At 41.5% G+C, this 24,919-nt stretch overlaps 1 protein-coding gene across 1 annotated transcript in view; it reads right to left on the bottom strand.

Moving 5' to 3' along the window:
- Positions 1 to 24,919, bottom strand: part of abcb7 (ATP-binding cassette, sub-family B (MDR/TAP), member 7) — a 51,292-nt gene that overhangs the window by 17,344 nt on the left and 9,029 nt on the right. Inside the window, exons 4-13 of the mRNA XM_015943240.3 lie at positions 24,674 to 24,793; positions 15,470 to 15,602; positions 13,736 to 14,004; positions 12,273 to 12,361; positions 12,008 to 12,095; positions 9,727 to 9,901; positions 9,087 to 9,244; positions 4,933 to 5,096; positions 1,670 to 1,799; positions 1,088 to 1,259 (exon numbers count right to left, since the gene is read on the bottom strand). Coding sequence (XP_015798726.1) covers positions 1,088 to 1,259; positions 1,670 to 1,799; positions 4,933 to 5,096; positions 9,087 to 9,244; positions 9,727 to 9,901; positions 12,008 to 12,095; positions 12,273 to 12,361; positions 13,736 to 14,004; positions 15,470 to 15,602; positions 24,674 to 24,793 — 1,498 coding nt within the window. The remainder of the gene's footprint in view (positions 1 to 1,087; positions 1,260 to 1,669; positions 1,800 to 4,932; positions 5,097 to 9,086; positions 9,245 to 9,726; positions 9,902 to 12,007; positions 12,096 to 12,272; positions 12,362 to 13,735; positions 14,005 to 15,469; positions 15,603 to 24,673; positions 24,794 to 24,919) is intronic.

The raw sequence follows: 24,919 nt of genomic DNA, 5'->3' as shown, positions 1-24,919 counted from the left end.
CTGCACGGGGGTGCAATTGGTGGCACTGTTGCCTCGCAGCGAGGCTACATGTTAGACACACGGCTTGGCGTCTTTGCACTGAGTTTTCATGTTCATGTTAATCGGGTGAGTTAAAATTGTCACTAGATGTGAGTGAGTATCAATTTTTGTCTGTCTGGTTCTGGTGACCTGTCCAGGTAAGAGGGTGTCCCATACTGCGGGAGCCAGACAGCTGACTCTGACCCTTTACAAGAGCAAGTGGTCTCAAAAGTTGAATCATTTTCTTCTAACTAGAGAAATCGAGTTACAGCCATTTGGGTTAAATCCTGAAAATGAGACTGCACAATGTTGATTAATACTGGATGATCTTGTGTGCAGTCTGTCAGCCTTCAAAGTCTGTGTTGTAGTCATAACCACATGAAATTATAGCTCTACATCTATAGAAGGTGACTGAGCTGTAGTCACGTTTATGTGATGATGAGCTATAGCAGCCAACTTGAACTGAGGTGACTCTATAAGGTTGCCAGTGCAACAGATTTTCACTGAGTTTCATTAAAATCTGTCCAATAGACCGTGAGAGTTTACTGACACAGAGGCAGGCAAAAACATCATGGCCTGTTGTTGACAAAAAAAAAAAAAACAGGCAGGTGGAGATTTTTTGCCAGCATAACTAACATTCCGAGTCAATAGACAATATCAACACCAAACTGGTTAAATGTTTAAAAATAAATTATATTTTACTGCAAAACCTATATTTTAAGAAAACTGAGGGCTGCTCTAAAATTGTTAATCATTCACCTATCGTTCATTTGTTTATTTATAAGTAAAAGCTTTATTTAGGACTGCATTTAAGAATGCATTAAAACATAAACAGTTCAACATACCCCGTTAAAACAGCAATGAGAAGATTTTTTTACAAGAAGCTTCCAATTGAGCAAACTGAAGAAAAATACTAAACAAAAGAAAACACATGCCTTTCCTAAATGTTCATATAGGATCTAGCTATGAGTGGAGTTTTCAATTTGTCCGTTTAGTATAACATTCATGGAGAAGCTCGGACTTGTAGGGCTGGTAGACCATATCCAGCAGACATAAATGTGCAGCAAACCTGACAGCTTGAGGCCGCGCTCTCCAACCTGAGTGTCATAGCCATGGGGCATCCTGAGGATAGCATCATGGAGACCCGCTAAACGTGCCACTTGGTACACCTCCTCTGGCGTAGCGTGGATGTTGCCGTATTGCAGGTTATAGAAGATGGTGTTGTGAAACAGAACGGCATCCTGACAACAACACAATTAGAGAACAAAATGAGGCTTCAGAGAATATTTTTACTGCAGCAGAGAGAGAACGAGGACTGCAGATACAAACGCAGGAACAGGAGGGGAAAGAGGAGGAGAGCAAACGACAAAAACATGTTCATGAACCATCTGTTCTGATAAGCCTCCCAGCTCTTTAAAATGAAAATAATTGCATTCACCTTATTCTTAACAGTTATTGTTAACAATTACTCTCACAGTGTTCTGCGCTGCTAATTATTGCACAAAATCACCAGTTAAAAGGCAAAGGCATTCTAATTATTACGTACAACAAATATATTTTATTTGTGGTAGAGAAAGGCCAGATGCAGAGGAGTTTTCTACGTGGTATAAGTACTTATTTTTAATGTTTGTTTTATTGTTCTAGTGCAGACCTGAGGTACGACCCCCAAAGCCTTCCTCAGGCTGTCCAGGCTCACGTCTCGGATATTCTGCCCTGCGATGTAAATATTACCCCGCTGGGGCTCATAGAAACGAAACAGCAGCCGCACCACCGTGCTCTTCCTGCAGACAGATACAGAACCAACAGTATGTACTGGGAATGGGTCGGTATGAAGGTGTGGTTACACAATATTAAACAGAATGTATTAAATATACATCACATGATTTCTTTACTCACAATATTATTTATATTAGTGAAAATGATTTTGTTTCAGGTATTACGTACTTTATAAGTTTATTTGTAGTTATTTTACTTGTGACTCACAGATAAGGGGAAAGAAAATGCAAGTTTGTGTTAACAGTTTGTTAAAAGGTAGCAACAGATTATTGTGATGCTAGAATATTACAACAACAATAATAACAATCCAACAACGCAGGTTTTAACCAGTTACACTAACTGTTGATGTTTTAATTTTTATTATAATTAAAAATCCAGGTTGACATTTCCAGGTTCCAGGTTCTCATAGGTTAGATGCCCACCCCAGATGCTGACTGCACTTCATTTTGATGGTTAGCAAATACCTGAGTTAGCTTTGTTCTGCTCTTTCTGCTGATTCTGCTTTTCCTGGGATCCACTGACTGCCTTTTCTTGTTCATCTTCTTTTCCCTTTCCTCACATCGTTTGCTTTTCTCATTTTTATGATTTTTTGGGTCATTGTTTATTTCTTTGTTTTTGATCATTTTTGTTCCTGAGTTAAGTTTCTATTTATCGCAAGTAATATCGTCATTGCAATATTAATCACTGTTATCGCATATAGCAGGTTTTCCTAATACCGCGCAGCCCTACTGTCCACCAACATTCACCATCCAACCTGACAGAACATGAGAGGATCTGCAAAGAGGAATGGCAGAAGATCTCCAAATCCAGGTGTGAAAAACGTGTTCTTTACCAAGAAGACTCATGACTGTATCAGCTCAAAAGGGAGCTTCTACTAAATACTGATGGGACCATGTAATATTTCAGGTTTTTTTTATTAGCTCTGCAGACATTTCTACAATTATGTTCTGTCGATATGGAGTGCTGTATGCACATTAATGAGGAATAAAATGAATTTAGCTGCAATATAACAAAGAGTGTATACAGTATGTTGTGGGTGCTTTTAACGTTGATTTTTCTGACAATAGTAGGGCTGAAACGATTCCTCGAGTACCTCGAATAATTCGAGTACAAAAAATCCTCGAGTCAAATTCTCTGCCTCGAGGATTCGTTTAATTCATATTTAATTAATTCATGGCTTTGCAGTCGCCCGTGGTCATGTTTCACCCGGACTGAAATAAGTGACGCACATGCCCACTGGACTGAATCGCACACGCGAGTAGGGAATGTAACTTAACTTTATCTTAAGCTATGGCGGACAACGTGGATCCCGGTGGAGTGCGAAAAAGACAGAAAATGTCAAGATGTGGGACCATTTTTCACGTCGTAAGGTGGAAAACGTAGTCCAGTGAAAATACTGTAAAATGGATTTAGCCTACCACAACACCTCATCCTCCGTGCTGCAGCACCTGTAAATGTCACTTCTGCAAGCGGACTCGGAGCCTCTACAAGATAATGCTTTTTAGCCTGTATTTCTATATATTCTGCGGACACTGCGACTTTTTCGTTTGTAGCACTCAGTTTCAGCTCACACCGTACGTCTGGTAGCAACACGTCGGACTTAAAATGTGCTAAAAAATAGCATTTTTACACAAAACGTCGGACTTTTTATTGTGTTGTTATTGATATTTGTTGTCCCTCGGGATTGCTGCAGGATTACAGGAATTTATGAGAGGAAAACGAAAGAAAGTAAATAAATGTTTTGTGATCAGTATAATTTGACAAAACCACGGCAAACATGCTTTCTCGACAATCCTTGTTATTGTGTGAGAAAAAAAGTGTTGAAATTAAAACGGACGTGTGTTAATAGGGAAACAGCCGGCGAGCTGTTTGCGCATGCGCCGTGAGCGGTTCTGGTTCTGTTTGGGCCGCAGCCGCCCGCAGCGCTACTTCAACAGTTATCCTCTGGCTTGCAGGCTAGCAGATTCTCGCACGAGGGGAAAATCGGCTCAGGTTGTTTACTTATTTTTTGCACAGGCATTTGTTTACTGTGAAGTAAAGTTGAAGTGCTGAAGTTTTGCAAACTAATTTTGAATAAAACTTGAAGAATAACTGGCAACTGCTTGCTCATTTTAAGAGGTCTTTCATAATTATAACATGCTATTTGATATAATGGTTTACAAACACAAAGGGGTAATTTATTAGAGTACTCGATTAATCGAAAAAAATATTCGATAGAGTACTCGATTACAAAAATATTCGATAGCTGCAGCCCTAGACAATAGTACTCGGTTTGTGAAACATTTAACCCAACCCTGTAATGAGAATAAACTTGTATTGTCAAGCAAAGTGCCAAAGCCAAGTGACAGCTTCACATTTATAAGTGATGCTTGGAACAGTACGTCATGGCTGGATCATTGCATTAGTACAGCTGATGGGCATGCAGCTCTAGAAAACATGATGATTAAAGCTTCTATAGACCCCTTGATACGTGATGTCACTAGCCCCCCCTCCCCCTCCCCCCATAATAAAGAGTGAAAAAGTGACGGGGGTCTGAATACTTTCCGTACACACTGTATAAATATAAAGATGGAACCCCTAAAACTATTAAACACTGAATAAATGTATATAGTCTTTAAGTGTATCTGCTCATTTTGTGCTGATCTGCTGATTTGTAAAGTAAATTTTAAAAGCTTGACAAGCCAACATTAGCTAATTCAAGCCTGCAGAAGACATGCTAGCTTTTTTGGTTTATTACAAACTTTGTTTCTAAAACAGAAACTTCTTTGGTAGAAAACCCACAGCAGACTGTTAAGTTGCACCAATAACAATGTCTTGATTGTTATTGTATTTCTTTTACAGAATAAAAACTCATGTTCAGACAGTTGTACAAACAACCGACAGGGAGATCGGTGTGCCACTCCACTACACACAACCAGAAAAACAAGATCAGCCCTTTTCATTAAAAGACATCTAAACTGCAAGGGACATTAAACAAGATAATTTGACTGGTTTTGACTAAATAACTTTAAAATTGATGTAAACTCTGAAAACAGAGAAAACAACCACATCTATTATAATAATGTCTCTCGTAGCAAATAGGTGGTACACCTGGCTGAAGATCCAACATTCAGAGTATTTTAGGAATGCATGACCTACCCTGATCCGCTGCCACCGACTATAGCCACCTTCTTCCCAGCAGGCACCTCAAAGGACACTCCGTTTAAAACCTTTTGGCCTTCCAGGTATTCAAAGTAGACGTCCTCAAAGCGGATGGTGGCGTCCTGAGGGGTGACTCTCAATGGTGGAGCAAGATTCCTTTCCTAAAGTAAACATCAGAGGTTTAAGAGATGAAAAGGAAGAAAAAGAATAAAGTAACAGAGGTACAGACCAAACCTGGCCTGATGCAACTCATAAGGAGACATAACCCTGCTGCATGACCGCTAAATCAGCTGCATGATGCTGGGACATTCACTGAATATTTCAGCGATCATTACAAAAGGTCACCTGAGTCTGTGTTTCGCCCTTCATGGTGAATACTAAGGGATCAATAGGTATGAAACTCCTTCCTTTATATGGAGCTGAGATGTAGTGTTGAGACAGACGAGTCCTGCAGTGAATAAAACCCTGTTCTTCACCAGAGAGAGACAAAGCGCCTACGGGTGACACGATCACCCAGTCAATTCATACAAATAACTCACAGACCATTAGTATAAACAGAAGATAATTCCACGCCCTTCAGCGGGGGGGGGGAGGGGTCGCACAACATTATTTCTTTTTTATTTAGTGGCACATTTTCAAGTGAGAGGAGTTTTAAATAATTTCACATCTACATAATAGAACAATGTTTTCCCACATTTTTAAAAAGTATTCAGATGGTAATGGCTTTCCAGGCTGCACCATTCCACCAGGAATCACAATGGAGAGGAATATTACTGATGAGAGGAAAAATAAGCGGACAGCCTCATCTCCACCAGTGTAATTATAGGCTGGAGATGGGAACAGCCTTCTTATTGTTGGCCAGCAGACACACATTTGCACTCAAGTGCACTTTTATGGCACGCGATGGGCTGTCATGTTGAGTTCACAAAAGATAAATGGAATTTATTTTAAAACTGCCCTAAAAAACAAGCTTGGCAGCTATTTCAGGAAACATATATGAGACCCATTAGTCTAAAATGACTGAAAGTGTTAAAAAAAAACATTTAAGGTATATGTATTTTTATATTAAAAATAAGAACTGAGCTATGCTTTTTTCAATGAACTCATACGTAAACACACACAATTAATACAATATTGTACAGATTTTCAAGTAATCCTAAGAAAATGGAGAAGCTCAAACCCTGTAAACAATAAGCGCAACAATGAGGAAGCGTATCCAAATGACAAGCATCAGTACACTATGAACGAGACTTTGAAAGAAAACAACAAAACAGAGGCAAAAACAAAAATTGCCACCTGCTTTCTGACAACAAATGACAGTCATCTCATACCATCACTCTCACTAGGAAGTAGGACTGGGTAGTGATTCTTGAATATTTAAAAAAAAATTCTAATGGTAAATATAACTGTTGTTTTAATAAGCCTCAATCTTTTACACTGACACGTGTTTTCTATAAACTAAGTGATTCTGCATCTGTAGATTTCATAGGACAGCATTAAAAAGGTGAAACTACAGCCGCAGGTGAGTCACATCCTCACCACCCACTGCATGGATCTGAATTTTTACAAAACTCTTGTTGTGCTAACACCTTTGAGCTATATTAATTAGCACCATGTGAGTAAAGTAAAGTTTGAAAAGCGTGAATGGCTGGAACTCCATCTTATTCTATGAGTGTTCGAGTCGTTGGTTTGTGGCCGATGAGATCTGAATCTGCATGTCGACATGCTGCTGTCAGATTCTTTAAAGACGTTGAAGAATGTTGGGGCGACGGTGGCACAGGACTTAAGTGCTCGCCCTGTAATCGGAAGGTTGCAGGTTCGAGCCCCACTCAGTCTGCCGCTGCCGTTGTGTCCTTGGGCAAGACACTGAACCCACATTGCCTGCTGGTGGTGGTCAGAGGGACCGGTGGCGCCTGTGCTCGGCAGTCTCGTCTCCATCAGTGTGCCCCAGGGGCAGCTGTCCCCACCAGTGTGTGAATGTGTGTGTGAATGGGTGAATTACTGGTTGTGTTGTAAAGCGCCTTGGGGGGTCCCAGGACTCTAGAAGACGCCATGTCAAATACAGGCCATTTACAAAGATGCATGAGCTACCAGTGTTGGGAACGTTACTTTGAAAAAGTAATTGGTTATGGCTACTATTTACTTCATCAAAAAAATAACTGAGTTACAAGATTATAAAAGTAACTAATTACCAGGAAAAATAACTGTTTCATGACTTTATTTTATAAAAACATGCAAGAAAACTGGCGTCCCCTCTTAATGGAACTACTTCTTTAACTATAAATTACTACAATACCAAAACATAAGTGACTGTCAGTGCGCCCCAGGGCAGCTGTGGCTACATCGTAGCTCATCACCATCAGTGTGTGAATGTGTGTGTGAATGGATGAATGATGCACTGTAGTGTAAAGCGCTTTGGAGTCCTTACTCTGAGAGGCGCTATACAAGTGTGGGTCATTTATCATAATCATTTAAATAGGTTTGAACTAGGGATGGACAATATATCAGCAGCAATATCGGTATCGGTCGATGTTAGCCATTTTTTAACATATCGGTATCGGTTCAATAATAAAACCGGGCCGATATTAACAACCAATATTTTTTCCATCTCGTCTCCATTTGTTTGCCTGTTTTAAAGGGTGAGGGGGGTGGTGTGTAATTGCTTAGTCATGTGAACAGTGAATGAAATCTCAGAACCGTAAATATGTGTGTGTACATAGTAATGTAAATTCAGCTTTAATAATTTTCATTCTATACAAAATCTGCTGATTTTAGAAGCATTAATGTCAGTATATCGGTATCTGCAAATATCGGTCATCGGCCATAACTGTGATCTTAATATCGGATATCGGTATCGGCCCAAAAATTTCATATCGGTGCATCACTAGTTTGAACTAAAATCTGTGTTTATTATAAAACTGAATAATTGAAATAGATGGGAACCTAACAGGAGGAACTACAAGCAAGCATTACACTAATCTAAACTATTTAAACGCCACTGTGATATTAAACAACATCCTAATCTAATAGGATTTATAATTCCAAACCGAAAACACCTGCAAAGAGTTCCTGAATCTTTAAATGGTTTCTCAGTCTAAGCTGAATTACTGAAGGAATTGGCTGTTTGCACCATATTCTATTTGTCAGAGAACGATTTAAAGCCAAAACCTCATCTGGACACAGCAGCTCTACCACCCCACTGAAAACACACTTCTGTGAATCGAGTCAGTTAATCTTCACATCTCTCATCCCTGCAACTTCTCTTCCATCTGAGTAAGGTTTCAGTGGGAGAGCTTCAGGGAAACTTCCTGAAACACATCACTGTTGTGTGTGTCGAAGAAGAGTTTGAGGAAGAAGTTATCTTTCATGTGGCCATGTGAAAGTTAGGAGGGAGGATATATTTTTTAAATAATCCATTCATTACAGGAAAATGACGTTTGCTGGAAATGCCCGTGCCTGTTAGAAAGCATAGAAGGGTTTTATTAAAACGCGTTTAAATAGAAGGACTTAGTTTAACGGAAAGCCACTCAGTCACACTCTGACCCGAGCTCCATATCTCTGACAATACAGTTAAACAAGCGTTGTATTTCTGAGAAGAAACGGTGAATGTTGAGAAACCAGTCCAATAACAGGAAATGCAATCGCACCCACGCCACAAACTTATAAACGCACTCATTAAAACGATGACTAGTTTCAACAGCTTGATAATTAAATAACCCAAACTAATCAGGAGCGTGCAGCCAGTCGCTGTTCTGCAGGAATCTGTGGTTTTATTAACACACAGATGAGACAAATGCAGCCAGTAACGTCAGGCTCCGCAGGGGGAAACAGACGAGGAAGCACCTCAGTCACATCAAGCATGTAATTACCCAGCTTGACTAGTGCCCATCATCTCTTCACACCACATGTTGACAGATTACTCAAGTTCTGCAGTTATGAGAACAGGTTCGTTTAGTGGTGAAACCTTTTACCTCTTAAAAAAAAGGTCTTTTCTGTTTATTCTGTCGGTTCATGATCCATTCTGCAAAAATGCATCTCTTCTATTCTCTGTTGTTAAAAAGATTTAAAAGTAAAAAAAAAAAATAAACACAAGATGATTTTTTGTTTTACAGACACGATGTGGAGAAGTTTGTGTCGGGCTGACAAGTTACCTTGATCTTTGTGTCGACGCTGAGGAGAGTGAACAGCGTGTTCATGTCTATGAGAGCCTGCCGGGTCTCTCGGTACACCGTTCCCAGGAAGTTGAGAGGAAGGGAGAGCTGGAAGAGCAGGCCATTCACCATCACCAGGTCGCCCACCGTCATGGTGCCTACGACACAACCGGCTCCATTACAGCACGTATGTGGATTTAAATGAAGATCTAGTTTTTTCAAATCCACATAAAGCCTTCTGTAGCTGTTGCATCTCTACCCCCCGGATTTCATTTTCTGCATCAAGGCTATTTTACTTCCCATTCAAGCCTCTTATTCATGCTCACTGTGCTTTGTTCTCATTTAGTTTCCATTATCAAGTTCAGTCAGGGCTTTCCTTGGCTGTTTCATCTCTCTGTCTGATTTGGTTCTGAGAGTTTCTTTTGCAGGCGTTCTAATTGCCATACACTGTTTGTTTTTTCCACCGCTGTGCTGTTACTAAAAATCATGGGCAAGAACAGGTCAAATTCAGCTCAGCTGATGGATTTTTCTTCAGCGTTACACCATTTTGCATCTTGGAAGAATTATTAGCCAGGATCGCCACCCTGAAAACCTATGCTACATTTACAAATCCTCACAAAGAGTCGCCTAAAGTGCTCACCTGCTGTGATGCTCTTACTGGCCAGCAGCATGATTGCCGTGAGGCCGACGCTGAAGATGGCATTCTGGCCAAAGTTGAGCATGGCGAGCGTCGACGTGGTCTTTAAAGAGGATGACTCGTAGATCTTCAGGAATTCATCGTACCTTTCAGCTTCGTACCTCTCATTATTGAAGTACTGCAGCCGAGGCGAGGGAGAAAAACGAGGAGAGAATTAGCACAGGCCAGGGAGGCGATGAGGGGATTCATAAAAAGGAAGTTTGGAGAGAAAGAGGGAGAGACACAAATATGGTTGAGGTTAAAGGTTAAGGAAGAGCGGAGAGCGGCGTCGGGCGGATACACACCGGCTCAGCCTGCCTGAAGGCTGCACTTGTTCTCAGTGGCCGCTCCGAGCAGCGACTGTGTCTCAGTTGGCCTACAAAGCACTTTTTCATGTCTGTATCTTCATCTGCTCCCAACAGGTTTTAAAAAGACATGAAGGCAATGGAAGTGAATCCAAAGGCTGCACTGCTGAACTGGCAGCAGATATGAAGCTTTGACGGAGCTCAGTGATGCAGCAAAACAACAGTTTCAAATACTAGGCAGGAAGTAAAGCCCAATCATCACACGTAGGGAAACAAGAGCAGCTAGAGGATTTGTGACTGGACTCATCACCTCTGCCTCTGCGTTCACATTTGTAGCAGCTGACAGACGCCTGCACTACCAACAATGTGCTGCACCACACAAGCACAACCGATTCTGATTAAGACATCCATCATTAAAAGAAAGCACAGCGCACGAATCGGCCGCAGGCACACCTCATAAATGCCGAAAATAAAACAAAAGCATAATCACAACAATCCCCAAATCTGCTGCCAATTACTTAATATTGTTGCAGCGCTGTTGTTTGTGTAGTTTCTGCTATTGTTTCCCTGCTCTGGTGAAGTGGGCGATTTGCCCCTCTAGCTGTGGAGCTGCTCAGCTACAGACTTCGCCGCTGATTTACATACAAGAAAATGCAGCAAAATCCGAGAGGGAAAGGGAAAAGTGGCAGATTGAAGATGAGCCGAAGAAGCAGTGCAAGGCACCAGCACCACGTTCAGGTTTCTCATCCAGCCCTTTGTGAAAGTGGAACGGATTTCTGAGTGGGTGGAGATCTAATTACATATGCACACTCACAGCTCAGAGTGATGCTAAATCTGGCTGCATTGACATAGATGACACAAAATAGCACGGAACAAGATGTTAAGAAAAACAGGACGCTAAATAATGCAGCAAAGGAAATAACATGGTAACTAAAATATATCTGAAAAGGCCACCGCGGTGTCCCAAACCTGATGTCGAGTACAGCACCGTCTCACTGCTTCCTGGTTTCTTTGCATTTTCAACAAAGGGTTAAGGAGAGGGTGCAGTGATTTACTGAATCACACACAAGAGTACAAACACATCCTTTTAACCAAGTCAGGACGTCAGTGTTTAGTGTATCATGTCCTTGAAAAACACGTTTTAATGTCCTGTCTCCTTTCAGAACGTTTCAAAGCTTTTCTTTTGACTTTAGTTGCTTTTGATTTTATTTTCTGTCGAGTCGATTTAGCAGGATATTAATTTGTGGTGGTTTGGGCTTGAGAAACGACCACCAGCAGAGTTCTAGGGTTTTTCTATTAGGTTTAGCTAGAAATGAAGCGCTCCCTCCCATACCATGACAGTTCCTCTACTGTGTTTTACTGCTCTACCACTGACACTTCTCTCTCTTTGACCTTTTTATCTCCATTCTTTCCTCCCTGTTTTGAAGGTTTTTCACATCATTGATGAGCAGCCACTGATCCACTGAGATTATTTCTGTTGAATCTTTAGAAAACAGTCTGTTACGGGACGTCCATCCTTTAGGTTTTATCAAGATACCAAGAAACTCCCAGTTTTCTTTTAGAATCTATATCGTTCATCTGCTCGGGGTGAATTCTTGTCCTTTCACCTGTTTTCCTTTAAACACTGCCCTTAATATGTTAATTGTGCCAAGTCATAGCATATTATTTAAAAACCACATGAAATAATACTATTTTATTCACGACAAACTTTGATTTTTGCCGTTTCCGTTAGATTCAGATAGTGCCTTTGTCATGCTGTCTGTTAATTGTTGACAGCACTGTGTCATTGGTTAAGTTTGGGGCCTTTTCTAAAAGAGACAAATGTCCATAAAGGGGATTTAAATTATTTTTCCAGTAACTCCACCCATTTTTTAAACTACCTGGTGCACGGCGGGCATCTGAAAAACAGTTGAAAGAAAGGCAAGTGTGGTTTAACTCACCTTGACAGTCTCATAGTTGAGCAGGGAGTCAATGGCTGCATTGCCTGCTGCATTGTCAGCTTTGTTCATCTCGATACGGAACTGAGTCCTGCGTGCAGAGACACATGCACGATGACACGAGTGCTTTTATTAGTACGCTTCAACCAGTGTGTGACTGTTTTCACAGGAGGCAAGAGGAGCCACTGAGGTATTTAGAGACCCTGACAAGAAATAACAATCCTGACCTATACACAGAGGTAGAAAAGAAGCACAGAAATCTCCCTACCTCCACTGAGTAACGAGAATCGTGAAGAGAGTGTACGCTGATAAGGTGCCCAAGGCCACTGCTGCAAACTGTCCGCCACACTTGTGATACTGCAGGAGAGAAGAGCAAGGTAGAGCATCTTTCATGTGCAGTAGGTAGAAATGTTGTAATAAAAATGATAGAAAAGACATTGGGTCGCCCCAGACTTAATATAATCCTCACACAATTCTTCAAGAGGGTGTTGTTTTGGAGCATTGTACTGCAAAAGCAGGAATTACAAGTGCAAAGAAATCTATGATAAGAAATGATGATAAATCTTTGAGTTTGGCCTCGCTACAGACAATCAGGCAATGATTTTCAGTTTGGAGCAAAAGCACAAAGCCACAGAAGAGCTATTCTTTCTTTGGTGACCAGAAAGGAGACACATCTGTTAGGGGGGCACTCTGGAGGAGGACATTAAGCTGCAACAAAGCTTTGGGATTCATCACTGACATTAATGGACTGTGTTTCCACCAAAAGTTCAGAGGGATTCAGATTCCATTTACAATGTAAATGAGACAATATCTCCAAAATTAATTTCTGGACAATCTGCGGAGAAGAATGTCAAGGTGATGGAAGGTCCTGAGGTGCTACTGAAGGAACAGGCAACAAGACGTAAAAGCTATCTGTGTTTCTAGGAATTCACTAGAACCCATGGAAAATTATTATCATTTCAGAGTGAAAATAATTACGCACACAACACCAAAACAGTTAAACATAAATCAATCAAACCGATGGAAAAATAGATGAATCATTCAAAGATGGATTCACAACACTTTCAAAGGATATTTCAGCCGTTTTTAAGTGCTTCAGAAACAGCCTCTGTTCAGAGAAGTAGCCTTTTCATGTCCCATAGGACCGATGAGCCAAAAGCTGGTCTGTGACGCTCGTGTCTCCTAGATGTTGTGACGATTTTTCAACCACCATTATTTTAACATTACACTCGTCTAGCTGGCAGTGGTGAAACAACCTGCAATAATTCAGGCATATAGAATCTCAACCCACGATCAGAGCGAAAGAGACCAATTGGATGTTTGTAAAATAAAGCGTCCAGTTACGCCCTGAATGAACGTCCATTAGTAGTGGTGATTCATATCCCTAAACTCCCACATGCACAGACTACCTGATGTCAGGTCTTCCTTCTGCTCATCAGTCTGTGCTCTTACAATGCCTTCATTCGCTCCTCTTTCTTGGATTGAAGGTTTATGTTTTACCTCCACAAATAAAACAAGCTTGAACATGTTCTGGCATGTTGTGGTGTTGCTAATGCTAACTGTTAGCTTCTACTAGCTGAGACACACTCTATACTCCAAGCCACTAAATCAAACCAGCCTTCCGCAGTTGCTTGCCAAGGCGGGCAAGCCCATAAATACAAGCTTTCTCAGTGGACATCTCATAGTGGACATTTGTAGCCCTTTTTGCCCTTCTTTAACTCAGAGACCCACCAAAATAGCACTGACGAGGCCCATCTCAAACACTGTAGGTCCCAGATTGAAGACAAGAGCACTGAGGACAAAAGATATGCCCCGCGTGCCGCGGTCAATTGCTTTGGACAGCGCCCCCGTCTGACGACTGAGGTGGAACCCCAGATCCAGATTATGCAAGTGTAGAAAGACGTTCTTGGCGATGCGTCGAATGGAGCTCTGGGCCACTTTGCCGAACACGGTGTTCCTCAGCTCATTGAAGAGGGCGGAACAGGTCCGCGACACACCATCTGGAGCAGCAGAGGAAAGAAAAAGTTTCAGAACACCTGCTGTGGAAAGCAGGAGGGTTTGAACAGAGGGGCTCCCGCATGGAGCTCTACTGTCATCCTGACAACACAGAAGAGTTTAAATATATTCTGAGGCAGCAGCTTGTAGGCTCTTTGACTGAAAGGCTATGCAGTGTTGGGACATATCTTTCATATCATCTGTGGCCTGAATGTGCTGCAGTGTTACAGCAGCAGTCTCCCACCAGTAATTACATACTATGATGCTCCCTGCAGCCTCGCTATACAACAGACTGAAGGAAAAAACAGAACCTGAATGTTCAGCAAAGTGTTGTTTGTGTGACAGTGGAGTGTGTGTGTGTGTGTGTGTGTGTGTGTGTGTGTGTGTGTGTGTGTGTGTGTTCTGAATTTTCAATTATCAGCTTTAATTTCACTCTGTTCTGACTCTACGCGTTCTCTGATGGATTAAGCCAAATGAAAGAACAGCATCTTTCTTTAATGCATTTCAAATATTGAACACGTTGGATGTTTTTTTTCTCTTAAGAAATGATAATTAATATGCAGCTTAAGCAAAGTGATTTAGTTAAATAAAATCAACAACTTCATTTGATCTCTCATGGCTCACACTTTGTTACCCAATCACATGGCTGGCTCGACTGTCACAAATTAACAAGTGTCTGGGTTTCAAAGAAACATGGTCTTGCCATGGCAAATTCGCTAAAGTCGTGCAAACACGTGACTCGTCTGCCGAGACCAAAGTCGGGGCGGTAATCTCTCTGTCTGCCGGCCTTCAAGGGGCTGTAATGTGGCGTTAAATAGGAATGCTCATCTAATGAACAATGTGTTCGCATCTGACAAGGTAGGATGAGCACTGTGCAACCTTGACAGCCAAATTACACCAGTCAGTGCAGGCTTCAAATACAGGAGCCTGGGTGTCCAAAAGAACGAACACAAATAATACAATTTCACTCTTAAAGATCACTCTACACACACCTCTTAAATGTGCAACACCTAAGTGGACTCATCAAAATAAGAGGCTGGAGTACATACTGCGTCTATAATTGTGTCAACTAGGGCCACGGTTGCTAGCAGAGAGTCAGGTTTGAAATTATTATATATTTTTATTGCTTCCATCAGTGGTTCTGCGAAAAATCTACTTTGATCAGGGAATTTCAAAAGTAAACTTACAGGTCAGTTTTAACAAAGAAGAGGCAAAAAAAAAAATTAGATCTTCACAGATAATAAATTAACAAACCTCCCTGGGTCTACATTTGTTTATTTAACATAGCAAAGTCAACGGTGCTTCCATTAGAAAGTAAACAAGTTAAATGTTTTCATGACGTAAATAATGTAGAGAGGCACTGATGTGAGTGTGGTGGGAGAAGTTAGCCAGCAGGCAGAGGAGAGTCCCACAGACGCCCTCTGATGATGAGCACAGCACCTGCCAGAGTAATACAAGTCTCCGACTTACAGCCAATCAGCATGGCCGTTGCCATGGTAGCCACGGTGCTTGGCGCATCATTCAGGTTCAGCATGTGCCCCGACATCTGGTTAAGCTCGTCCACTGCATACTTAAACATGAAGGGCACTACCACATTGGTGAGCTGGGGGGGGGAGCAAGAGCAAACGTTAGAGGAGAAGGAGGGAAACCAGTGGAAACAGATTCAAACAGCTTGTTTCGTGGATGCGTGCTCACTCATGGGTCAAACGTGACAAACATCTTTATTTTTATTTAGATTTGAGGTCAGCGTAATCACACACATGACAACATGTACCGCAGAAGCTCCACTAAAAATAAACATCTAGTTTTGCAGCCGCCACATTGGCCAGCACAGAGCAGCTGGGATGGACGGGAAGTCAGACGTGTGAATGAAATCCAGACAGCAGACTCAAACCTGTAAAATTATACAACACCAACAGGATGTAGCTACAGCACAGAGGCCCACTGGTCCGGAGAGTTTCGACCATAGAGGAGGAGAAATGATTATAGGGCAACGGTGGCAGAGGAGTTGAGAGCCCGCCCCAAAACCGGAGGGTTGCAGGCTCGAGTCCCACTCATTCTGTCACAGTCGTTGCGTCCTTAGGTAAACATCCGGTTCAGCAGCCTCACTTATGTCAGGGTCTTCTAAGGTCAAACACTGGTTCTGATTTGAGTGGATCTCCCACGTGTCACACCTTATCAAGTGTCCAGCCCTAAACTGGACTTCTACTGTTATCCATCGTCCACCTTCATAGGTACAGTCCTCTTTAGCAGCATCACGTAAAAAGCAGCAACAAATGTTTGGTCTTCTTGGTAAAGTGTCTTTTTGGTTTTCAGGAGCCTATTAAAAGGAGTTTTGAAATTTTATTAACTGGTCTTTCTTAATGATGACAGAGCACACGCCACTGCTGTAAACGTGTCCTGGGACCGCCAAACATGAAAAGTAGGGCTGGGCGACATGGCATAATATAAATATCACAGTATATTGAGGATTTCACCTCGATAAAGATAACTGGACGATAACTACGTGTATGCGTAGAAACAAAAGTTGTCCACTAGATGAGGCTGTCATGTGTATTACGTAGAGTCATGTTGTACGTTGTCACAAATGTTCCTTTTTTTTAATTATCAAATTTTTTGACTTGGGAAAAACAATATTGGTTAAAGTCAGAAATTTCTATAACAATACATTTTTAATTTATTGTCCAGCCCTAATGGAAAGTCTCATATTAAAAACCAAAACAGTACATTAATCTCCTTTATAGACCTTTAAAGTGACGGTGTGTGGTTTCCTGCCACTAGGGGGCAGTACATACATACATTTCAGGGTAGTTTTACACCATATCTTTCTGACTGGCTAGTTTAAAAAAACATTACTGTAAATGTTACCTGAGGAGCAGAAAGCACGCAACCTCAGCGTGACATCTCAGACATTGATGGTCCTTCAGGTAATTTCATCGAGAGAATGCAATGCCGATTGCAGTTTTCTGGTGCTGTAGTTTCCAGATCTGCTCGGGGTCTTGTGTCTGCCGATACTACAGCAATACAGCTTGGCCAAAGTATATTGCATCTCTTTTCAATTCGGTTCCGTCACATTTGGAAAGAGTTTAGAAGTTTTGTTATTAAATTCATGTTTTCATTTTTATGTTGACGACTGTCAAATCTACCTCCCCCTTCAGCGGGGGTCAATGGGTCAATATCAAATCTTGTAGATGCCTTAGAGGATGTGCGCTCCTGGATGGCTACAAACTTTTTACATCTGAATGACGCTAAGACTGAAGTAATTGTACTTAGCCCTGTCATGTCTACACGCCCATGCAATGCTGTGAATCTGGGCCCTTTAGCGTCCAACAAGAAGACCACCATCCAAAATTTAGGATTGCAACTGGACTCAGCCCTAAAATTCGACACGCAAATCAACCAGGTTGTGCGATGGTGTTTTTTTAACTTACACCGACTAGCCTGAATTAAGCCCCTGCTGTCCAGAGTACATTTAGAGACCGTCACCTTTCAAGGCTCGACTACTGCAATGTGCTGTATGCCGGCCTTAGTCAGGGTGCGGTAGCACGCTTGCAGTTAGTACAAAACTCAGCCGCTAGACTCGTGGCAGGCACTAGGCGCAGGGAACACATATCACCCCTGTGTTGGCATCACTTCATTGGCTGCCTGTGCAATACAGGGCAAAATTAAAGGTCTTGGTACTGGCCAAGCCCCCACAATGCGGGTGAAAAATTGAAGCAAACGCGGAAGTGAAATAAATTGCAGTTCCACCCTCGTCCACTGGGGGCTGGTGTCAGAAGCGAGCAAATCCTCATTGACTCCCATGTTAAAAATACCAATTTCACAGCAGAAATAAACATGTTTACAGCCTGGTACCAAAACATGTTTTAGGTTTAAATGATCTAGTTTACACTCATGACAACTCTGAGAGGGGTGAATTTTTTCTCTCACTCTTCTGTTTAAGTGTATTAAAAGCCTAAAATTCTGTATAATTAATGAACATCAGACCCACGTGACCGCAGAGCTAGCTCTGGGGAAAGGCCTCAGTCTGATCCTCGGCCTCACCTGAAAACTGTTCGGTCATTTTCTGTCTCTCAACTTAGACCATTAGTTGTAGCATTTGTGTGTTCTTGTTTGGATATTATTTGTGCAATTGTTGGACAAAATGACTTGCTGTGGCATTAATTGCACTAATAGAGCGTCCAAGGAGTCTCCACTTCATTTTTTTCGGTAAGCAAAATTATATTTATGTATTTTAGGTCACTGCCGAGCTGAGCTTAGATGTTAACATGTACTGTTTAACCATGAAATTTAAATGTAATAGGGTAAAACCCAGTGCATTTAACATAATGCTGCACTTAAGAAAATGGGTTGATATATAACATGTTGGTGGAGCTGGGTTCCGACTATCGGCTTGTGGAGCTCTCGGGAGACCTCTGTTTTCCACCCGGTTCTCCCCTCCCTACAGCTCGGCGCATCTCTGTCTGATCGCGGCTTCTGTCTGCTGCGCGGGCTGCTGGCTTGTGGAGCTCTGGGATGGAAACCTTTCCACCCGGTTCTCCCCAGCGGCAGCTCTGCGCATCTCAGATCGCAGTGGCGCTTTTCTGCTGTGCGGCTGCCGGCTTGTGGAGCTCTCGGGAGACCTCTGTGTTCCACCCGGTTTTACCCAGCGGTCAGCCCGGCGTATCTCTGACTCAGAAGCTCTGGTGTTGTGCACAGTTAACTCCCGATGTAGCTAGGTTGCTACCTCCGTTAGCTTAGCTCCCACCTCTGCATTAGCTTCAGGTTAGCTTGCAGCTAGTTCGACCGGGTGTCGTCAGTTGATCCCAGCCTTACAGCCCCACCCTCAGCTCCACCTCTCTTCCCTTTTGTGGAATTGTCTGGGCTTGACGGAACCTGTGACACGGTCAAAATGGAGGTGGTGGCCACCTCCCATTTGACCTCAAAAACGTGTTATTGGAGCCTATGGAAACCCATTGTCCAATATTTATGTCGATGGTACTGGCATACAAGGCCTTAGAAGGAACTGCTCCAGCATATCTTGGCAACCTTTGGCATAGGCATGCCCCCTCGTGGGCCCCTCGCTCAGCCGGCAGGCAGCTGTTGATCGTTCCACGCACTAAGGCCTAGTCCACACGTAGCCGGGGTTTTTTTTTTAAAACGAATATCCGCCCCTCCAAAAACTTGCATCCACACCACCTCATTTAAAAAAAAAACTTTGTCCACACGTACCCGGATAAATACGTTGTTAAGGACATGCCAGACCTGTAGGCGGCAGTACTTCCCCCGTTCTTAACCTCGTCCTTCGTCTGTGGTCTTCCGCAAGGAGCAGTAATTCCACTTGCAAAAACAAACAAGCAGAAAGCGCTTGGACAATTGATAAAGCGAGCGCAGCTCTGAGGGCATCCATGCTGTCGGCTAGTGTAAACACAGGTCGCACACGTGATGTCAGCATTTTTTTGTCGCGGAAAGTGACGTTGCGGACCTTAAAACTCCGGTTTTGTCTGTCCACACGCAGACACCCAAAACGGAGAAAACGCAGATCTTCACTTTGGCCGGAGTTTTTAAAAAGATCCGTTTTCGTGTGAAAAAACTCCGTTTTCGTGTGGATGACAGGCCAAAACGTAGAAAAATATCTACGTTTTGGCAGATCCCCGGCTACGTGTGGACAGGGCCTAAGTGCAGGTCACGGGGGGACCGTGCATTCTCTGTATTGGCACCTGCACTTTGGAACCAGTTGCCTTTGGTGGTGCGTCAGTCACCCTCATTGGGGATTTTAAAGACTCGCCTTAAGACCCATTTTTTTGTCAAGGCATTCCAGGATTAGCAAATTTTACCCGGTTTCAATGCCCCCGGCTTCTTAATCTTTTTCAGGATTTTATTTTTTGCTTTTACTCTCCTCTTTTGATTGATTTTATGTTGGTTTTACGATTATTATAGTTTATGCTGATGGTTTTATGTTTTTATTGTGTTGTGTTCAGCACCTTGGGCATCTGCATTGGTCGCAGAAGGGGCTTTATAAATAAATGAAATGACAATGTTTTGATGGATATTTCCAGAAATTAATGGTAAAAACTACACATCATCTCTTTTAGGAATGTAAACTGTATAACTTTCAAACATTAACTCCTTCATGGTCAGGTCACTCTTTTAAAAAAATACTTATCTAGTTCAATTAATTATTTAATTAAAAAAATGAGACATTTCATATTCACTTATTTTCTTGGAATAATCCAACATTTTCCCTTATTTCTTGGTGTATTTCTAGGCATTAATGCTCTCAAAAGATGAATTTCCACTCTAAAAAATTAAACCCAGTCCATTCAGGTGACTTGTGTTATGAGTTAGATGTGATGTGTAATTGCTGATGTATTCTGTTGGACTGGCACTACTGGTGCTTGGAGAGGGCTGGTGCTTCCTGCTAATGGAATTGAAATGGTTATTAGGGCTAATTAAAAGCACAGGGACAGCTGTGCGACTCAGTCTGGGTGGTCTGCTGCACATTAGGACACACGAAGAAAGAACACTGCGTCACACAGCAAAGCGCTTTTAAACCCACTTCATTTGAACCCGTGAAAGCCTTACATGAGGGCAGATTTTTGGGTCCTTTGCTGTCAAATTCTGCATGACACATTCTTGATAAATTAAGAAAAAAAGGGAAGAGAAGAAAATAAATCCTCATGTGGACTTGTAAACGTAAAAGCACACCTATGAAGCTCTATTTATCCTGCCAAAAGCCACCTCCCCAGGGTTCGTGCTTCATACACTTGGGTATTACTCTCAGACAATAGAAGTCCTCTTGAGTCCCTAAAGGAAAAAACAATATCTGCCACTTTGCTACCAAGACAACAGAACATGACACAAAAATAGCCAAAGCCTATTATCACAGAGCCAAAACATATCCTCAAGTTTACCTCTAATACATGATGAGGTTGGATGCACTCTTTTAATCCATTAAAGACAACCACTGGAGATTAAACTGACACTGTGTCAATCTGTACCTGGCGAAATGACATCCCATAATAGAGATCCAGTGTCAAATAGCGGGGAAAAGGCTTCAGGCTATGGGGAATTAGCTTTACCTTATACCACAGAGCACTGACAGGCAGAGAGACAAAGAGGGCTCCATTTGAGGCCAACTTGTATATAATCACTTATTTGAAATGAAAATGTCACTGATAATGTTGCTTGCAGAGGTGAGAAGCCCTGTAACCACGTAATTATTCCGCTGATTTAAAAATTGCATCCACACAGCTGGTGGTTTCAGTTCAAACAGACAAATTGGTAAAATGGGAGGTTAACTCCAACCACACAGGAAAACACAAGGAGCCAATTGGATAGTGCGTGCGTGTTCTCGGCTCCTTCGTGCACACTAGAGGGAGCCGTGCTGAGCAGCAGCAGGACACGTTAACTCGGGAGCTTTGAATTTTTGATTATTTGCCAAGGTGTAAATTAGAGACTATCAACAAATGAAGAGAAAATGTATCACACACTGATTGATGCATGCAATTAATAATATAAAAATCAGGTTTTAAATGCAACATTGTTTTTAGTTTACTGTGGGTTCCTTGCCGAATGCAACCACTTATGAAGAGTGGTCATGGTGTTAGAGCACACGGTAGGTGATGCAGAGATAATATTTGATTAAAGAAGAAGGAAATAAATAATGTCATAAAGAACGAGACCAGTGGTTACGGGGATCTGTTACAGCATATAACACTGAAATGTACAGGATGATTTGGGATATTTATATCCTAAATATCTCATTTACTCATTTTTTAACAAATTATGCTTTGTTAATATGAATGAATGCGTTGAGTCTTTTACTGTGTAAAAAAGCTCTGGTGCTCCTAATTTGGGTGGTAAAAGTTTGGTGGAGAAGGAGGAGGTGGAAAACAGCAGAATTAAGAGTTTTGCTCATTAACATTCATGATATGAGAAAGTGTCTCGTCTCTCATTGGCCAACAGCAACACGACTCTTCCACTGCCTTCAGTAACAAAACTCAGAATACCGTAAAATATATTTTTTGGGTGAAAAATGAGATATCCAAAAATAACACATGTCTGAATGTGTTCCGCCATGTTGTAGACTTGCTATTGCTAACAGTTAGCTTCTACTTGTCGAGACACGCTTTACTTTCTCCTGGCTGCTAAATCAACAACAGCCGTCCATGGTCACAAGCCAACGTGGGCTAGTCCATAACGTGGAGGAGACTGGCCCTTTATGACCGGATTATTTTCCCATCTATTTCGCCACACAGACCAACTCACAAAGCACTAATTTACACTACTGCATATGTGTTGAATTAACTGTGAACTTAGTCTGTAAAAGAAATAGTTAAGATTTTAGTTTTATTTAAACTCTGATATAAAAATTACACATAAAGTTTATCCGTTTTTCTACCTCAGAAGTGTCACATTTTGATGTTTTTTAATCAGGGAAAACGGTACTACGGTTTACAAATGTTTCGCTTTTTTTCACCCCCTGGACCTCAGAGCTTTTTACTGCAGCGCAAGCTCGTCACACGCTTTTCTGACTGAATCTGTTTATCAAGAAGCAATGCCATTCAACATCAATGTCCTAGTAACAAATAATAAAAGGTGACGTGATTTCTACCTGAAACTGTGGTGCACTATCTTAACCAGACCAATAATTCCGCTACATTCCTTTAGATGCTATGTGTTTTCAAAGTCCACGGTAGAATACGTCTTTGATTCCTGACACTTGCCTGAAGGACAGAATGAAATGAAAAGCCTGATCTCTGACATGAAATAATATGTTGTGTCAAACTGACACTGTCTGTAGCCTTGGATGGGAACGTCTCTTCACGTTACTGTAACCACTAGGATAAAAAATGCTTAGATGAATAATTATTGCTACTAGGAATTCAAAAACGGATAATCTATTACTTTTCTGATGTCTATTCAATCAGGTCTATAGAATATACCCGAGGAAAGTTAATCACCATCATTTTCTATTACCAATTCTCTTTATTTAACCACTCTAAAAATTGTGAATGTGTGTGTGGTTGAATAAATGTTTGTGTTGTAAAGCGCCTTGGGGGGTTGTAGAACCCTGGAAGGCGTCATTTACCAAAGTAATCACAGTGCAGTTCCCGCTCTGAAACAGTGGAGTTGTAGGGAAAAAAAACGAGAAGAAATTGTTCTACGAGTTACCGTAAAACTATAGATGGACAACTGCACATCAGCCAGACAACTGACAGCACTGTCCAACAGGAAATTAGATTTTTAGAGATGGTATGATTGAAGAAAGGCTGATGTGTTGTCAGACATGTGGACAGGCACATGTCCGCGCCATAGGGCCTGGATCACCAGAACGTTTATGTTAGCACAGTGGCAGCTCATCGTCCGAGCTTAAATCTGATTGGCCCAGACAACAAAAAGGTTAGGAGTGTGTCCAAATAGAAAAGTAGTTATCTAAAAAGAAAGCACTGTAGCAGCTTTACTTTCATTCATTAAAAAATAAACCAAAATCTGCTTCATTACTTTTACTCCCGAGGCTGAACAATCATCCTTTTCTGATTACAATCGTGATCTCAGACACTGTGATCACCAAAGTTGTGTTTTTGCTTCTTTTTTTTTTAATTTGACTAACCCAGGGTCTGCTGTGTCAACAATTTTACAGATTCTGGGTTTTCCCCAGGTTTTAAAGCGTAACAGCAGAAGCAGTGAATGCAGGGCGTGGGCTGGGTTGCAGGAGCAGAAGGGTTAAGCTGACACAGAGGTGCATTTGCTCGGGGGTTTTGTCTTATTGTGGCCCTGCTATCAACTTTATTTATAGCTGTGGTCGTCTTTTAGACACAAATGGCTGCTCTCTGCTCTGTTTCTCATCTATAGTCACATCTTTTAATGTTTCCATGGAATGATGTAATTTTCTGTCATGTTTCTAAATGTTACTTGACATTGTGAATATTGTCCTGAAGCTTGATTTTAAAAAACAAAATCTGCCAATAGAAGACAACACATTTTAAATTAGTCGTGTCTACATTTAAAGGTGCAGTATGCAAGAATATATTGAGAATTTTACAGTGAGTTAATTCCAAGAGTCATTTTGGAAGGAAGGTTATGTTTCATATCAAGCTAGCTGCAGGGATCGCCAGTTTTTCTCCTTTCAAAACAAAGGAAGAAGGATGTAACTACTGTTTACCATCAGTGAGTGTGGGGTTGCCATGTCTCCTGTGAGCTAATACTGCAGTTCCCACAATTGTAATTTGACAGCAGCCGGCAAAAAGCTCCAGATTTATTTAAGTGGCTGCAGTAACCAAATTTTACCACAGGATGTCATTTTTACTTATTGTCTATATAATGCACCTTTAAATTATTTTCTACACAAGCACAAACCTGAATTTCTATTCGTTTAGCAAAAAATGTACTTGCATCTAAAAAATCTGGATTACAAGCACAAAATTAGAATAACTCTAAATTTAGCCTTTGTTAAGCCAGCTCCCTCCATGTCACAGGAAAGGCTAATGTCACTTGGTGGTTTAAAAAATGAAAAACTGTGAAATTAACTGTAAATTATTCTCATTTTCACTCTTTTATTGTAGCCTGAAATGAAGAAGAAGCCGTTTGAATTCAGTTTTCTTGAACAGCCACTTAGTAGACATGTATGAAATAAAGTCCATGAAGCAGAGGTCACTAAATTCATTACCAACACCGTGTGTGTGAACTTACCTTGGCTCCAGCAAGCAGGCCTAATGAGATGGCAACGCGTGCCCGCAGGTCTGGTCGATCCTTTGGCCAAACGTAAGACAGCATCGCAGACAGAATCTTGGCTGAATTCACCTCCTTCAGCTTTCATAACAAAAAACAGCAACATTTAATCAGATATTTCACTTGGTTCTCAGTCTACCTTGTACAATGTTATTTAGTAAAACCACACCTTTCTAATGCATTTTGTCTGTAATCATTAGTGTCTAA

Source organism: Nothobranchius furzeri, chromosome 1 (assembly GCF_043380555.1).
Source record: "Nothobranchius furzeri strain GRZ-AD chromosome 1, NfurGRZ-RIMD1, whole genome shotgun sequence".
Classification (NCBI taxonomy): domain Eukaryota; kingdom Metazoa; phylum Chordata; class Actinopteri; order Cyprinodontiformes; family Nothobranchiidae; genus Nothobranchius; species Nothobranchius furzeri.
This window is presented reverse-complemented; position numbering and strand designations above follow the sequence as displayed.